The 18,209-nt window shown below is 43.3% G+C and overlaps 1 protein-coding gene across 22 annotated transcripts in view; it reads right to left on the bottom strand.

The window, feature by feature from the left end:
• Positions 1-18,209, bottom strand: part of DOCK9 (dedicator of cytokinesis 9) — a 285,572-nt gene that overhangs the window by 52,692 nt on the left and 214,671 nt on the right. For all 22 annotated transcript variants that reach the window (XM_055542924.1, XM_055542919.1, XM_055542920.1 and 19 more), the window contains 6 exons: positions 15,252-15,430; positions 14,895-15,008; positions 12,786-12,906; positions 8,613-8,746; positions 6,435-6,549; positions 1,681-1,747 (listed from right to left, as the gene is read on the bottom strand). In XM_055542924.1, the coding sequence (XP_055398899.1) occupies positions 1,681-1,747; positions 6,435-6,549; positions 8,613-8,746; positions 12,786-12,906; positions 14,895-15,008; positions 15,252-15,430 (730 nt within the window). The remainder of the gene's footprint in view (positions 1-1,680; positions 1,748-6,434; positions 6,550-8,612; positions 8,747-12,785; positions 12,907-14,894; positions 15,009-15,251; positions 15,431-18,209) is intronic.

Consider the following 18,209-nt stretch of genomic DNA (forward strand, 5'->3'; position numbering starts at 1 on the left):
ATTCTCTGCAAGGTGCCTTTAAACCCACAGAAAGTGATCAAACTCAAGGCAGGCCCTATGTTGTGCTGCTATCAGAACCGTGGAGGATGGTTTGAGCGACACAGAAGAAAGGCCCAGGAGGGACAGGATTGACTCTGACTTAGAGCTTGGACACTTATTCTACGTTCGTCTTGCAAGTCACAGTGAAAACCCCATGCACTGCTCCGAGTTGCTTATTCATCCTCATTCAACCTAAGAAGCTTTCTTTTTTTCTTTTTTTAACATTATATTTACTCCTTTTAGCAAGACAACATCTCTTCATTTTATTTATTTATTTTGACTGCACCACATGGTATATGGGGTCTTAGTTCCCCAACCAGGGATCAAACTAGTGCCCCCTGCATTGGGAGTATAGTCTTAACCACGGGACCACCAGGAAAGCCCCTGGAACTTTCTTTTTTGATTCAAGTAAATGGACTGGTCCCTTACAGACATCAAGTATGTTTGTTGTTGTTGTTGTTTATTTTACTATATCCATAACATTGCTTTAAAAAAATCATATATTTAATTAGAGGCAGTTAAAATAATGTCTAGGAAGTTCTTCTGGTGGTGAAGCTTATCTCAAATGTGACAACTATTATCTTTGTTAAGTATCAACAAGATATAATATCTCTAATATTATCTATACTAAAGAGGAAATGGCCGTGAATTCATGAATCAAGGCCATTAACTCCAAAATGCACAAAGCTCTGACCGTCATGGACTTCCACCCAAATTCATGCAAACACGTGGGGCAGCAAATCATGACCCCAACTAGCAGACATAAAGCTACTTGTGAAAGTCACTCAGTTGTGTCTGACTCTGTGGCCCCATGGACTATACAGTCCATGGAATTCTCCAGGCTGGAATACTGGAATGAGTAGCCTTTCCTTTGTCCAGGAGATCTTCCCAACCCAGGGATAGAACCCAGGTCTCCTGCATTGCAGGCGGATTCTTTACCAGCTGAACCACAAGGGAAGCCCGTGATTTAACCAATTACTGTGAACAATCACAGTATTGAAGAAATAAGTTCTTAATGCAAAAACAATAATGTGCTTGACTGTGGGTTGCTCCCTGACACCCTACTGGGTGTTACGGAATATACTCTCTATGAAAATTTTTCAAAAATCCCCCAAATTCTGGATTTGAAAAACCATCTGGCCCCACTGGTTTTGGATAAGGGATTGTGGATCTGTGTTTCTAAAAATAAAAAGCTTAAAGGAAAAAATAGAAACTTAAAGAGATCAAATAATATAGACTGTATTTAAGATTTCACTTTTACTTACTGTATATTTTTAAATTATAGCAATTTTTCTGTCTTGGTTACGGCATCTGCTTAAGTTAGAGTCAACTCAGAAATGCAGCATCCACCCAATTCAGCTAACAAATGTTGTGTTATTTTATTAAAACGGCTTATCCACACAAGTAGTAACCTCTCATCTATAATCATCACATATGTAATAATTCAGGGCTGTCACTGTCCTCTGGGCCAGAGTTCCTGAGACTGGGTGTTGGGGTCAGCTCCAGGAGAAAGAGCTTAACTAAGGATAAGAGTGGATGTGACCATACATTGCATTCCTGGTTCAACAACAGAGTATTTTTCACACCCCTTAATTAGCCAGGAAAAATCAAGAGTCAATGAGCAAAGACAAAACTACTCACTCTGATATTGTAAAAAAATCCATAAGTTCAGCTGTTGAGGCCTTGTTCCAATACGTAAACAAAGCATCTGGAAAGTAAACATGTATTTGGTCAGAATCAGGATGCTTATTTTCTACATATGTAATATGGGAAGAGACCTGAGTGTAGGCCTCCAAACCCTCCCAGCCCCCTTTCATAACTGATCAAAGAATGAACTATGGTGACCACTCTATACCAGATGACACGTACAACAGCTTAGTCAGGGTAGAGAAGCTACATTTGAACACTTGAACTTTAATTTCATCATGCATCATCTAACCCGACATGGTACATATTTTAATTTATACATGATGTGCTCTTAAATGGGTTAGAAAATTCAAAGAATACATTGTGGGTATACAATCTAAAGGGAGGTTCACTCTTTACCAACTACAGAATCCCTCCCCAGTAGAGAATCTCCTGAAAATTCTTATATGTACATAAGTAACCCCTTCCCAACACACACACTGAAATGGAAACACGCATGCTATGTGCACTGTTTCACTGAGTTTTAATTCAACAACAGAGCTTCGATCTACCCCAATCTTTTCCAAGCTGCATAATATTCTTCTCCATGGACGCACTATAACAAAGTTACCAGGTCCCCGACTGACAGATGTTTACTTGTTCTTCCCCTCAATTTTTTGCTGTTATAAATCATGCTTCAGTGAACATGGGTCTTTGCACACTTGTCCAACCACATCTACAGGACAAATTCTTAGAAGTGAAGTAACTGTGTTAATGGTTTGTACATTTAAAATTCAACAGATACTGTCAAACCGCTTTCTGAATATTCAGTGTATGAGAGCTCCTGTTTCCCAGCCCGATGGCACAATGTACCTGTGCTTAAGAACCTCGCCTACTGGTTGAACCTCTGGGTCAACCTACTCTTTATCGCAAGCAACTGGGCACATTTTCAGTTAAGGCAAATCCTATGAATTCACTTACAGGAAGCAATCATTATCTGTGTCTGACCCTTACGCATGCAGCACTGCATGTTATCATTTAGGAGTTAACCATTTTTACATGGTTACATTTTATATAGAAGCTGAGACACGTGTTATAAGATTTCTCTTAGGGAAAAAGCCATTGAGTCTTTGGGGCCTGAGATGAGGGAGTGGGTGGGTGCAGAGAGGCTGAAGGCCCACAAAGATACACGGCCGTAGACTTCTATTCTACATGGTCAAGAGCAGTGACAACAGGCGGGAGAAGTGGGGGGATGCATAGCAAGTAGCTGTTATGTGCCAAGCACTCCACTGGGTCTCAAGACTTCACATGTGTCCCGTCATTGAATCTTCACCGTGTTCAAGGCAGAGTTCCCATTTACAGATGGACTAACTGAAGAAGTAAAGAGCCTCTTGATGAAAGTGAAAGAGGAGAATGAAAAAGTTGAGTTAAAACTCAACATTCAGAAAACTAAGATCATGGCATCTGGTCCCATCACTTCATGGCAGATAGATGGGGAAACAGTGACAGACTTTATTTTTGTGGGCTCCAATATCACTGCAGATGGTGACTGCAGTCATGAAATTAAAAGACGCTTACTTCTTGGAAGAAAGTTATGACCAACCTAGACAGCATATTAAAAAGCAGAGACATTACTTTGCTGACAAAGGTCTGTATAGTCAAGGCTATGGTTCTCCTGTAGTCATGTATGGATGTGAGAGTTGGACTATAAAGAAAGCTGAATGCCGAAGAATTGATGCTTTTGAACTGTGGTATTGGAGAAGACTCTTGAAGTCCCTTGGACTGCAAGGAGATCCAACCAGTCCATCCTAAAGATCAGTCCTGTGTGTTCATTGGAAAGATTGATGCTAAAGCTAAAACTCCAATACTTTGGCCACCTGATGTGAAGAACTGACTCACTGGAAAAGACCCTGATGCTGGGAAAGATTGAAGGCAGGAGGAGAAGGGATGAGATGGTTGGTGATGTCAATGGACATGAGTTTGAGTAAACTCCGTGAGCTGGTGATGGACAGGGAGGTCTGGTGTGCTGCAGTCCATGGGGTCGCAAAGAGTCGGACACAACTGAATGACTGAAGTGAATAAAGGCTCAGAGATGCTAAGCAATTCTCCCAATGACCAGCGGAGAGAATGCTGGTGGAATGGAGATTTAAACCAAGTGCACCTGATTTTGAAACCCACGTTTGGCCTTAGAGACCAGAGGGTGGGTCGCAGAGCTTCCATTTCCTGGGGGCGGGGTTTGAGTTCAGAATCCAGATAGACAAGACTCTGGTTACTGGAGGTTGGTCATCTGTGTGTGGTGGGAACCTAGGGAGTTCCTGGGATGCTGAGAGCCTCTCTGGGTCAACCTGCAGACCTCTGAGACCTCTTCCCCAAGCACATAAGAAACAGAACTGGCTGGCCAGCTGGGCATACCATGGCGGCCTTTCCTTACTCTGGCTGTTGGATGTGTTGGGGGTGCGGGGAGGCAGAGCTAAGTTCTATTAAGGAGGGCAAGTGAATGTGAAAGCCGCTCAGTCATGTCAGACCCTGCAACCCCATGGACTACACAGTCCATGGAATTTTCCAGGCCAGAATACTGGAGTGGGTAGCCTTTCCCTTCTCCAGGGGATCTTTTCAACCCAGAGATTGAAGCCATGTCTCAGTCATCGCAGGCAGATTCTTTACCAGCTGAGCCACCAGGGAAGCCCAAGAATATTGGAGTGGGTAGCCTATCCCTTAAGGAGGGAGGAAGCACAAAAAGGAGCAGAGGGCGAGTGAGGGGCCCTGCGTGTCCAAGGTGCTCATTAAATGTAGGATAAAGCAAGGAGATCAGTCCTGGGTGTTCACTGGAGGGACTGATGCTGAAGCTGAAACTCCAATACTTTGGCCACCTCATGTGAAGAGCTGACTCATTGGAAAAGACCCTGATGCTGGCAGGGATTGGGGGCGGCAGGAGAAGGGGACGACAGAGGATGAGATGGCTGGATGGCATCACCAACTCAATGGACGTGAGTTTGGGTAAACTCTGGGAGTTGGTGATGGACAGGGTGGCCTGGCGTGCTGCGATTCATGGGGTTGCAAAGAGTCGGACACGAATGAACTGAAAGCAAAGAACAGCCACAGAGCTAGTTACAGAGCTGATTCTGATTGTCTGTCTGGTAAATTATTCTAAAGGCAATTTTTCTCCTGCCTCTCATACCATACACAAAAATCAATGCTTGGTAGACATTAGGATTTAAGTGTGAAAATTGAAATAATACAGCTTTTAAAGAAAATACAAAAGAATATCTTCAGACCCTGAGAGTAGGTACAGATTTCTTAAATGAGACACACACATAAAGAAATTCTAATTATAAAGGGGAAAAAATTATACTTCACAGTAATTGATAAAAGAGAATATTCTATAACTATTTTGAAGAGGTTGTTGCATTTTAAAAATATTTGCCTGGCCTTAACAAAAGGCTGACTTAAAAGGGTATACTTCTTGTATATTTGTTTTTTTAAAAACAGTGATGTTCTAGTTATGCATCATATTTAATATTTGAAATGTAAAGTATTTTAAAGAAAATCTTTAACAAAGGAAAAGCAGGATTATAATGCTGGCTAAAACTCGCTACCATGATGAAAATTCAGAAGTTCTGACTGAATGGGAAGAAGTTCAACATTCTAACTGAAATATTAGAATAAGTGCCCGGTGCTTTTATATTTGGTCATCATTGGCCAAAACAAAACAAAACCAAACAAAACCTTGTCTATTTGGTTTTTTTTTTTAAATAGCTATTTTAAAGTAACATACTGACAGAAGAATAAAATACCCCAGTCACAAAGCATTTCAAGGACTGGCACGCTACTCCTAACCTCTGAGCCAGGGGTCAGCTCTTGGTGCTGCTGAAATGGGAGCTCGATAGGAAAGAAGCACTATCTGCAGGCAGAAGTGCCGTTCCCTGGAGGCTCAATGGCCACAGCCCCTGCCGCCAGACAGGTGGGCTTCCGGTCTCCAAAAATGGCATTTTCCTTTCAGAAGAGTTCATCTTCTCTCCATGACCCTAACGGAGTTCACAGAACACTTTCTGATTTGTTACAGGGAAATAAGAAGATTTTTTGGCCAAGACAAGAACTGTGACATTGTACCATTGCTTATAGCACACTAAATCAGAGTTGCAACTGTCCTGCCATGGATGTTCACAAGCTTCACAAGGTGCGGATAAAGCATTAACGGTCGTGGTCATTTCTGTTTAAAAATGGGGTCGTCAAGCCCTTAATCAGAAACTCAACCTACCAGGATACCACTACTTCCATTAGAAAACTAAACGCACCTCACTTGTAGTTAAAGCCAGGAATGCTGCACACACGTGCTCAGGTCGTCGACACTACAGTCTCTAATTCAGGAGACTGACTAATAAAATTAGGCAAGTGGTCCATAAGCTTGTTTGGACAAATGAAACTTAATAATAATAATAAAAAAAGCTCCTTTCATTTATCTGCTTCTGTCTCCTCTGGCGAAGACGTATGTCTGAGTTCAGTACAAAATTTTAAAATTTGCACTTTAGAACTTCACACTTCACACTTTAGAACTTCTTTTTATAGAATATAGTAATTAATGAAAATAAATGTCCAAATTAAGACTTTCATTTCTAGTACATTTATTAAATTAACATGTATTTCAAACAAGAGAGAAAAAAAAAATCCACTTAAATCCTTAAACCCTCTCAACCAACTACAATTTTTAAAGGATAAACTGAATACTGAAACAAGGAAAGTAAAGCAGATTTCTTCATTTTTTTACCTACCGTCAGACATGCTTTTTAATATGTAAAGGAAACACATCAGCAGGCTCTTAATCTCAGACTGGTCCAGTTTGTCACAGCGAACGACAGAATTTCCCAAAGTGCCACTTTGTTGGTGCTAAAGGAGGAGAAAACACAGGTGACTTTTCTCCTTTGTTACAAGTAAAACAAAGTTAGGTTCACTTTTCTCCCTTGGAAGAGAAAGATTTTCAGAATTTAGTCAAATCATGTAAGTTGGCAGGTATCCATGATTTGTCAACAGACCACAGGCACATTGTCACCAAACACACACACATGTGCTAATCCATGGGAGTGCTGTCTTGTCTCCTTTGCACACTCTCCCAGGACAAGGCAGAAGGCACGGACCTTTCAAACTGAATAACCACAGTCGTGGTTACTGGCTTAGTTCTGAAATGCCAAGTAAAACTTCATGCAGAAAAGTTTATGTGCTAAGACAGAACACAGAAACGATGCTTCAGAAGACACTGCCAAACCAAGCCACGTCAGTGGCTGAAACAGCAAACTGAGTCCAAGGTGCTGCCGCGGATCAGCCACTGAAGCCTGGAGCTGAGTCATGGTCATTCTGTTACATTCTAGAGCAGCCTTCAGGGAGGACCACGGGCAGCGGCCTGATAGGGGCAAACAGGGTCATCTCAGCCCAGCAGGGCCAGAGGCCCTGAGCTGCTGCTATCACGCCACCATCAGCTCAGCGCAACACTGCACACTTCACACAGCTCAGGGCACAGGGCGAGGGCAGTTTTGCCACCAGGCAGCAGGTTCACTTCCAAACTATTCACATTAAAAAAAAAAAAAAAAAAAAAAGAACAAGAACCTCATCTCATTAAAAGAGAACACAGGAAATTAGAAAATCTTCAAAGTTATAATTCCAGTTGGAATCAGGAATTTTTTTTTTTTTCCAAATACCAAAGCAGAAAGATCAGTGAAAAAAATATTTTGTCTTTCATTTCAATATTTCATTCAAGGCACTGGTGGGCAATTGAAAAAATATATAATTATTTTTCAATTCAGTTCAATTTCAATTCAATAAATCATTTTTCAATTTATTTTCAGGCTCGAATAACAACATACGTGAGTAGTTCCATCATAGGGAGGAACCCGGTGCCATCAGTGGCAAAGCTGCAGAGCGGGGGCACCCTGCTGCCCACCCACTTCCTCAGTGCCCCTGGGAGAGCTCAGGCCTCCTCCCAGCGGGGCCTCCTCCGGCAGAGGTGGCAGAGTCAGGAGCGAGAAGTCCACGGTGGCCCGGTGTCTCTTGGCCAGCTGGTCAGTCTCCTCCTCCTCCTCTCCAGCACCGTGGACGACACAAGCCGAGTGCCTTCTGAGCAGCCTCTCCCTCTATGCAGGAAGGCGTGTCAGGGTCAAGGGAAAAGTTCGACAGGTCATGACCCCTGCACGGAGACGTCCGCATGGCTCCAGGACCGTGGCTGAGCACCATCAGGGAGAGGCCAGACCCGCAACCCCATGGTAAGGTTACGCACCTGATTCCAAGGAAGGATGGCCTCCACGTGTCTGAGAATTGGGAATGCATCCCTAAGTGGGTCACCTGTTGACTGATACACGTGCTTGCCTATAACTTGAAATAACTTAGGAAAACAGTGGCCAAGGTGAGACTCATCTATCATGGTTCCAGGTCTAAATCTAAGTTTTATCCATGCGCACAAAATTCAGAATAGTTTTTGTTATTTTAACAAAAATAGTTCAATATGAGCAGATGTGTTGTGTTGGGGGCACAGGGTGAATGGAGTGATTCCCAATAAGGAATTATCCCTGAGTCATCCATAATTAATCTTTTCTGGAGCCAGCTTTGGATCCAGCGCCCATTTGCATGGGTAACTGTGTTATAAACACTGTTCTCTGGCACACAGACTGTGGGGATTCTTAGCGAGTGGCATTCTGACTTCCCTATCTGTCTAAACTGCCAGAACCAAAGTGCTCACTGTGAACACTGATGAAATGCTGGAACAGGAATAGAGGGGTGCAGGGGATGGGCCCCACCCTTAGACCACACTCTGACCGACTACCCTGGGTTTAACTGAGTTGTTTAAGAAAGAAAGGGAAAAAAAGGTCCAACCTGATGAACATGTGAACATGAAGCATGCCTACTTTGGGCTGAATCCATCAGTTATAAGAAAACACTTAAATTACCGGAAAGGAACTTACCTTCTCCAGAGAATTGCTCTTCTCACTATTCCTTTCTGGAAGGCTGTTCCCGGAATCTGTGCTTATGAGGGAGCCTCTTGAATCAGCATTTCTCACGCTATTGATGTTGGGAGTTGAGTTCGTATATGGAGAAGCTAAACAAAGGTCAAGCCAAGACCCAGATTTGGTGAGACAGAACAAAATAAAGGTAAGCCCTCAGCTTTAAAGGAGACTGCTTTTAGGGCACTTGTTTAAACTTGTTTTTTCTGTGAGGAAGTTGGCTCAAGACTTTTATTCAGTTACCTCTCCTTTAAAGAACTGGGCCACGTAGCGTAAAAGTAAACTTGAGTCTGAAACATTCCGACATAACTATCAATTCACTTACGAGAAACCACCTTGGATTGCTCAGACTTGGGGAGAACATGCTGTTTCAGACTGGGGTAGAATAAAGACTTCAAAAAATTAAAAAGATAAATCCACCTATAACCTTCAAATAAAAAAAACTTAAATCATGCAATAAACCCACTGTACTCAAATGGCATGCCCAGGAGCCCCAGAAAACCCCGAGGGGTGTCACGGGACATTTTCAATTTTCAAGGAAAACACAATATTTGACATCTGTCGGAAACCATAGTTTTGACCTCAGACTGCTACATTCCTTTCCATGATGTCATATCTCTCTGAAGTGGGGTTGCTGTGATAAAAGCCAAGTACTGGGTGAAAATCAGTGTGGAACAGGAAATGAGAATGCCGGTGAGCAATCTGATTTCAAATGTGAGAAGCTGTGCAGCGTCCAATAGGCACACACACCCCATTAGTAAGAACTGTGGTTATTAAAAATAAAATTTTTTTCCTTTAAATTTACGTACATAGGTTTCAAATGACTCTTAAGTTGTCAGGTTATACACACTTACTAAGTTATTTGGCCTTAAGTACCTAATAAACGGAACCGCTCGGTGTTTCTTTTGGCCTGGGGATGCCATGAAAAAAACCACTTTGATAATGAGGGTGCTGTGAACTGAGACTGTTTGGGAATCTCTGCAATAAACATTTACGAGCAGAGAGGAAATCTAACTTGGAAATAAAATTCGTGACATCTGTGAGGGGAAAAAACAAAAAATTGCATTTTAAGGCAGAAGTCAGCCCCTACCTCGAGACTATGGAATTTTAAAAAGTACTAGATTGACTTCCTGCTTAGATAAGATTTCATTAAATCACATAATTAAAAATGACCCTCAGACTCGCACACTCTGGGCTGAACCAAGAGGCACGCCCCTGGCGGAGAGGCCTGGTTGGCTGTGCAAACCGCAGGAGAAGACCCCTAGCCCCACGCAGCAGGCTGTGACCATGGCCCTCTCGTTCCCAAGCTGCCTTCACGAGAGATGCCGTCACCTGGCACCTCAGGACAGGCAGGCCCTTCTGGGTTTCAGCCTGCCAATTAGCTGCCGTGGACTGAGACACCTCTAAGTTAGTCCACCCCCACCCACAGTCTTATCCACCATCCCTAAAACCGATTCAGTGAGTTAAGTACATCAAGGAAAGAAGGGTCAGCAGAATCTGAAAATGTAAGTGAAGGCGGGAACATGTAAACCACAGGCCACCGGCAGCACGGCCCCAGGACAGGAACTGTGTGACTGCCGCGAGCAGCAGGTCAAAACACTATGAAAAAGCAATGAGTCTTTTTCTGTACTCAGAAAAGAGACATGCGCTGTGACCAAATTATAACGATCAGCCTCCTAATATAACCGGACTTCATATTTAATGTGGAGCTCAGGAGAAAGAGACTCTGGGGAAAGTAAAATTAGACCCTGAATTCTCAGAGTTTAGGCTCAATTCCAGAACAAGAGTCCTAATCTAAAGGCAAACAGATGGAAATGCAATAAATCAAAATCAACAGGCTTAGTTAGAACCATGTTCCTGTTGCCTGTGTTTGTCTGTATTTAATATCCTGGCCCGGTGCATAACTTTTCAGAGAACTTTAGTTCAACTCTCTCCCCTTTGGTACAGACAGCAAAAAGCAATACACTGAGTAGGTGGAAAAAAGAACTCTGAGCCTAAGAATGCATGCCTTTTAAAATGAATGTAATCTTACAGTAGTTTTTATTCAGGCGATGAATTGGTTTTAGAAATTTTCATGCATCATGTTCCAAAGGCATTAAAAAAAAAAAAAACGCTGAGGGCACATCCTCAGTAAGTGTGGAAGGAGAATCTCCTCGAGATATGGAATTCCCTGGTGAATAAAAGAAGAGCTAAAGCTACCAGAAAATAACCAGCAAACCCAGTTCAAAGGTGGGGGCTTCCCTGGAAGGCATTTCTAAAAGGAAGTTAGGATTACAGTGTTTAAAGATGGGGGGTTGAGGGGAAGGTGGGGTCATAGATAAAAGCCCAAGTATAAATAAGTCTGCTGCGGTGAATCCCCGTGAAAAGTGGATCCAGATCTTAAAATTCAAGAAAGAATGAAAAAGACAAAATTAGTCTCAAGTACTTTTCATAACTTCACCATGAACACAGAGCAATCGAAGGCCATTTATGCCACTGAAGTTGTGCTGAAGATGCCCCCCACGGCTCAGCTCTATGCTCTCAAGGAATCCCAAACCCTAACCAGGCGAATGTGGAACTGGAGAAATCAAGCCAGAGTCAAAACATCACCTCATTCTAGTTTCACCGTTTCCGCAAAGCCTTGGATCCTACAGAAATGCTGGTCAGAGGGAACACAGAGTTAAGATTTAGGCTGCGGGACTCATTTGACTGGCTACTAAGAGTCCATCACAAAGCATGAATAACGCTGAAGAGCTGTGCTTGTTACAATGGCCGTCAAATAACAACACTGAGGTGTCTACCTTGCCAAGCTCTGCAGCACCGCACTAGCTCTTCTTCCCTCACCAGGGCTGTTTTTGAAATGTGGGCACAGGATGAAGAGGACAGACATCTTGCCCTTGCAATTGTAAATGGTGGAAGTCTGGACCCAAGGACACAACTGTCTGACTTTAAAGCCAGTGCCATGGACCGCTGCAGATAGAGCCTGGAAGGGACCCCTTCCCACTTCCAGAGAGTGGCTGGGTGAGTGGTCAGCGCAAGAGCCCCAGGAGGAAGGCAGTGGAAATGCTGTGTGCCAGGCTCTGCATTCTGGATGAATTAACTCATTTCATCTTTATGGTGCCAAATGAGGTAAACAGAACTATGAAAAATACACATAAACATAAGCAAGATTAAAGACTGTATGGGTGTTCGAGGATAAATCTGAGCACTGGTGTGAGATTTCCAATTTTATAGTCTGGCCAGCTTCGTTGCCTACATGAAATAGCATGTTAACAACAAGAACAACACAAAAGCTAAGGACATAAACTCAGAATGAACAATAAGCCTGCAGATTAATTAGATAAAAGGACTGCCCTTTTATTCTGCCCTGGGGGTTAATTCCAAAATTGGGTGGTCTGAGCACCAGCCACAGTTGGGTGCTTCATTTATTCAAACTGTGGTGTAAAACAGAGGGAGAGATAGAGACAGCATAAGCCTGTGAGTGTCTGTGAAGATGTATGTATATTTTTGTACCATTATCTTTATGAAGGAGCTGGCACATGGGCTCAATTAGTCAGAATATTAATCAGTACATTTCTCAGGCATTTTTTTAAACGGAAAAACTACTCAGTTTGAATCTTGAATTATGCCATCTGTTTTCCTCCCCATGGGGGCTGCTCTAACATTAATTTAGATAGGGAAAAAAAACATTCTAGGAAAGAGATTTTAGAAAACTGATTTCAGCATTGCATTCGAGCCATAAACCAGTAACTCCTTCAGGAATTACTTTCTCACATTTCATCTAAATGGTTAACACTACAAATAAACCCTAACCCCCCCACCCCCACACACACACCTGCAAAGATTTTCTTCTCCTAAAGGCATAAACAATCTAATTTGAAGATTTAAAATGAAAAATTAACATGCATTAAACACAAAGCAAACAAGACAAATATGCAATTAAGTGTACTATATTCGGAATTCCTGCAAATTGGGGATCTTTATTTCAGGGTAGGGTTGAGGGGGGTTTCAGAGCTGAGCGGCAAAATAAGAAAAAGAACATGTGAAGCAGAAACTCAAGACTTCAAAGTTCTGATCTGAAAGCTAATGGATGACTGGATTAAAGACACTTTTTGAATACAACTAGCCAGAAGCAGGTCAGAGTCCAAGCATTACCAATGCCCGAGATGGCGCCAAAGAGGTCCTTGTGCAGGCTGGCGTCCAGCGTGCCCCCAGACTTCTGGGGCGTCACTAACGGGTTCACCGCCGGCAAAGTGAGGGATTCTTCCTTCACAGTCTGTTGAAGGGGGAGAGAGACAAGAAATCATTAAAGATGGTTTTAAAAGAGTCACCGACCATTCTTGGAAGTGTGAGTGTGAGCGGGAGAACAGGGCAGAACGGCCTGGCCTGCCCATCACGTGTGGGTGGGAGGACCAGCATGGAGCCTGTGAGGGGAGGACGGAGGGGGCGGGTTGCAGCAGGAGTGGGGAGCATAGGGCACTTCAGGCCTGGGGGGCAGAGCAGCCTTGGCCCAGGGAGTCCTGTCTTCCCCCAGAAGGTCTAGCATCTCTCCCTTTCCACAGCTTGGATACCCAGCATCTTTCTAGGTTATTTCAGCAGGTTTCTTCCTTCAGAAGAAGCCTCGAGTGCTCTAACTAGAATGTTGGTTTTTCTCTCACATCAGAAATCCTCCCAAATGAGCAATCATGACCTCACAATAGCGGTGGTGAAAACCTCTGCAGGTTAGGCGCTTCTTGTGAACTCCCAAGAAATTGTGTTCATTGTGAAGTTGTGTCGTAACAGAGATTATACTTCGGTGGAAGCCAGAGAAAAAGATGGTGTTCACGTTTCTCAGGGTTGAAGGAGTACAGAGAGGACCCTGAATTGCTTATTCTGATTAGAAAAGCAGACAGATTTAGAGAACACACAGGTGCTGGGCAGTGTTGGCAAGGGTGAGATGAGTGTGGTGAAGCCCATTTAAGGACAGTGACCACTCATGCTCCTTGGAACTATTGATACAAAACACGCTCTACAAATAGGGCTCCTCTCAATGCACCATCAGGTAGGAGATGTACTCAGAGGAGAGAGGTATAAAAACCAGGACAAAGCACCACTGTAGGAGAAAAAGGGACAGAAAAGAAACACACAAGGGAACTCCCCAGTGTATGCCATCATGACAGTGGTAAGATGAACGATGGAGCCAGTACAAGGGTCTAGAATAAACAGGAAAAGGACACTGAACTGCTAACCTGTCCAAATTAACAGCTGACTGTCTCCAACCAAAAGGCTCTGAGATCATATCTGGCATCACCCTTCACTCAACTTCATTTCCAATATACCTTTAAATATCTGCATAAGGCTAAAATAAATTAAGGTGGTCAATTAGGGAAGGTGGGATTGCTCACCTTGGCCCCGCCGACATCTAGTCTGATTATCTTTCTAATTTTATAGACACATGGAAAATTAAGCCCAAAGAAGTGGCTTTTCAAAGACTGTGTGGTATGCTATTAATACACCAGGACTGGGACTAGCACTGACATCTCGTAATACACAGGTTAGAATTATGTAGAATTATGATTTTTTTTTTAATAAATTCCTTCCTCTATAAGTTTTTCTTGGATACACAAAGATCCTGACATCTTATAAGAAAGTGAGCCATCAGGAAAGCATGGCTTTTTATAATATTTTTCTTTTTAAGAATGATTTTTAACAAGAGCTGAAGGTTTACTGATTGACCCCATCTTAGCCAGAAATGCAATTTACCAAGACTACTGTAGATTATTATGGTTTGGGGGGCAAAAAGGAGGGGTATATAGTTGAAGAGTGTCCCTCCAAATGCACATCCACCCTGAACCTCAGAATGCAACCTTATTTGGAAAGAGGGTCTCTGCAGATGTCATTAAGATGTAAGATAAGATGAGGTCACTGTGGATGAAATCCAAGCCCTGGTGTCCTTATAAGGATGGGACAGGATACCAGGGACACGGACGCACACCAGACAGAACACCATGGAAGACAGGCAGAGACTGAGTCACACAGCCACGGCCAAACACGGCAAGCGTTCCAGGCAAGCACCAGTGGCTGGGAGAGTGGCACAGCCCTAGCTCTTCACCCAGCACCTCCAGAGGGAACCAACCCCGCTGACACCTTGATTTTGGATCTCTGGCCCTCTGACAGTGAAGGAATAAATTCCTACTTGCTCTGGGCCACCCTGTCCGAGGTGTTTTGTTAGGGAAGCTGCAGGAAACAAATGCAGGCCGTGTCTGTGTGAGTGTGCTTACGTACACTGCCAGGGTTCACCGGGAAGGGAGACACATCTCTCACGTTGATCCGCTGGACGTTCTCAATCAGCAGACCGAACAGAGGCAGGTAGAGAGTGGCTATCCTCGCCTGATGGCTCTGGAACAAAGATGCACAGTGTAAGTGAATCCCAGCCTTGGAGAGCTTAACGATGGCCTGGGCGAGCACTGGCCAGGCCCTGTACTGGGACCCTTCCTATAAAGGCAGCTGTTAGATTTTATTGCATAAACAGAGAAAGCTTTTGTGCTATTGTTACTAATTTTCTAATTGCTTGTTTCTTTGGATTACTCAAAATGAAGGTCATGTTATCAGTCACATTTCCATGCATCAGAGAACACTCACCCTGGAAGCGTATCTGTCGTCAAAAGAGTGCTTTATCAGCAGGTTCTTGAGCACGCTGATGGCAATCACTCGGACCTCCCTGAACTCCTGGAGGGCGGCCCCCACCTCCCTCAGTAAGAGTCCCACCAAGAAGTGGTTTCTGCAGAACTCGTCTGTTAATGCGTAGTCAAGTTGGAGATCTGAAATGAGCATATAAACAAGCTGCTTTAGTTAGAAGGGATGTAATACTCTTTGAATAAAATAAAAACCAAGCCCACCCTTTCCTTTCAGGCTCCCCTGTGTGTGTCAACAGGTGGTCACATCTGGCTCCCAAAGGCTGATAACCTAAAACACTGCTCTACACTCCAAAATGTAAACAGAGTTTAAATACAATTAAATCAATCCACAATGCAGGAGACTGCCTGCAATGCAGGAGACCGAGGTTCGATCCCTGGGTTGGGAAGATTCCCTGGAGGAGGAAATTTCTACCGACTCCAGTGTTCTTGCCTGGGAAATCCTATGGTCAGGGAGCCTGGTGGAGTACAGTCCACAGGGATCGCAAGAGAGTCAGACACGACTTAGTGACCAAGCCACCACCACCATATAAATGCACTGGATTTTGATTATAGAAAGTATTACATCCTACATAATTATTAAGTCAGTAAATAGTTTTAGGACCAATTTTTAGAATATAGAACAGCACATTATATTACAAATGTAATTTTGTTACTGATATGAAATTCAAATATTGTAGTAATTGACAACATTATAGAGGAGTAATTTGTGCACAACAAACACATAACTAAGGAATAAATATATACATGGCCTATTAAAATGTTCTTCACTACATGGGTTCATTTATCTATTTCCTGGTCATTAATGCCCATATACTCTACCCAATGTGTTTAAAATGACCAAGTTAGCATATAACCTACTTATTTTGCTATCACTGAAGATCTTATTTAATATAGAATCTTCTCAAATATACTCTTAAAACTTCTGTACCTCAAAAAGCAAATAGAAAACTAATATAAACTAGAACTAAAATGGACAAAGCACCAAATCAAACTAGCTAAGTCATCAGCAAGCTAAGAGACAAGACTGAAAGCTCTTCTAGAAAAAAGATGTAACCAAATGTGAACTCTACTGAGGGAAGGTAGAAACAAGTAGCTAAACACCACACTCTAAAGCTGAAATAACACTTTTCCAGTAAGCTGTGGCTTGGATTTAAATTCTTATACCGCATCCATTGTTAGAGGAAAGTCAATGGGCCTCTACTTTGGTTTTAATCTCACGCTGGGCAGTTGTTTCTAACCCTATTTAGATTCTCACTCAAGTCCTAGGAACCCTTTCCAGGACCTTCCAGAACACTTGTGTCCACTGTTTTAAGCAGAGATTATTGAAAAGACAGTTCATAGCCTGAATTCACATGAGTCCCTTAGAAGAAAACTATTTATGGGTTTAACTGTACACATGTATGTGTGCATGTGAGTACGTGTGTGTGCAGAGAGGAAGGTGGAAGAGCAGGTGAGAAGGGTGAGAGGAAGGAGAATGCTAAAACAACAAAATAAAAAACCTTATTCCTACTGGTGCAGTTATGAAAATTCATACCGAAGCCACCTGTCCCTTTAGCTCCAAATTCTCTGATAGTCTACAAGAGTTTGTGCAAGTCTTGCGGTGGGCCAGTGGGGAAGATTAATACAGGTTCACTGCCCTACCACTGGGCAGAAAAAGAGGTCCTGAGCACCCTGACAGGTGAGAGGAAAAGACAGTCATGGTCCCCAAGGACAGGTGGGCCAGTAACTGCTGGTGGGCTAAGGGTGCAGGGTGGGGTGCTGGGAGAGGCAAGGACCTGGCCAGGCCCAGATCCAGTGACTGGCCGAGTGACTGGCTGGGAGGAACACGAGGACCCCAGCGAGGTGCTGTGTGAGGCTGAGAAGCATCAGGAGTGAGGAGCTGGGACCAGCAGGTGTGTCTGGCGTGTGGGGAACAGCTCAGGGGGAGACAGGTGGTGGGGCAGGGTTGGGCGGGGGATTCTGAATGGCCCAGAATGCTCAACCCTGCACCTTTTCCAATTATTACCCCAAAGTCACCTTCTCAGTGAGGCTCTTCCTGGCCACCAGATCTCAATGTCACCTACTTCCTATCCCATTCCCTCACTTTTCCTCTCCATAGCACTCATCACTCTGACAGGCGGGGACTTCATCCTTGTTGTCCACAACTGTATCCCAAGGTTAGGTAGAGTTGGTGTTGGGCAAATATTTGCTGAATGCATGATAACCAATGTCAGGCCACGGTCCCTATCTTGCTTTTTATAGACAGTTTGAGCCTCTTTTGGGCATTTAAGATATTTATGTCTCTGAATGAATGCCTTTGTGTATTTCTCTCTGAATTTCAGGGTCACTTGATTTAGGTGTCATCAATAATTTGATGGAGAAGGAAATGGAAACCCACTCCAGTATTCTTGCCTGGAGAAGCCCATGGACTGAGGAGCCTCACGGGCTACAGTCCATGGGGTTGCAAAGAGTTGGACACAACTGAGTGACTAGGCAACAACAAATAGTTTGGTGGCATCCTTCCACTTTTTCTCTCCTGCAGCATAAATAATCCTGAGCGCATACAAGGTGCTAAATACCGCACTATGACAGACCCGAGAGACTAGGTGGATTACCAGTCTTACTATGAAAGACCCGAGAGACTAGGTGGATTACTAGTCTTACTCAATTACGTACTCAGTGAAGACTAAGAAATCTCTGTGAGCTTAATTCTCTTCAAACTCAGAAAGGATACAGAACAGTTAATAAAGACTCAACATGCAAACATAGAAAGCATGTGAAAAGCCGTGTTGCGTGTGACAAAGGTTACGGCTACTGCTATAAACAAGGACTAGGAAAACAGTGGGAGAATACACTTTAGAAGTGAAGCAGTGTTTTTTGTTTGTTTGCTTTACTTCTTAAAGAAACCTCCTAGAGGACCTAG

The sequence above is a fragment of the Bubalus kerabau genome, chromosome 12 (assembly GCF_029407905.1).
Source record: "Bubalus kerabau isolate K-KA32 ecotype Philippines breed swamp buffalo chromosome 12, PCC_UOA_SB_1v2, whole genome shotgun sequence".
NCBI lineage: Eukaryota > Metazoa > Chordata > Mammalia > Artiodactyla > Bovidae > Bubalus > Bubalus kerabau.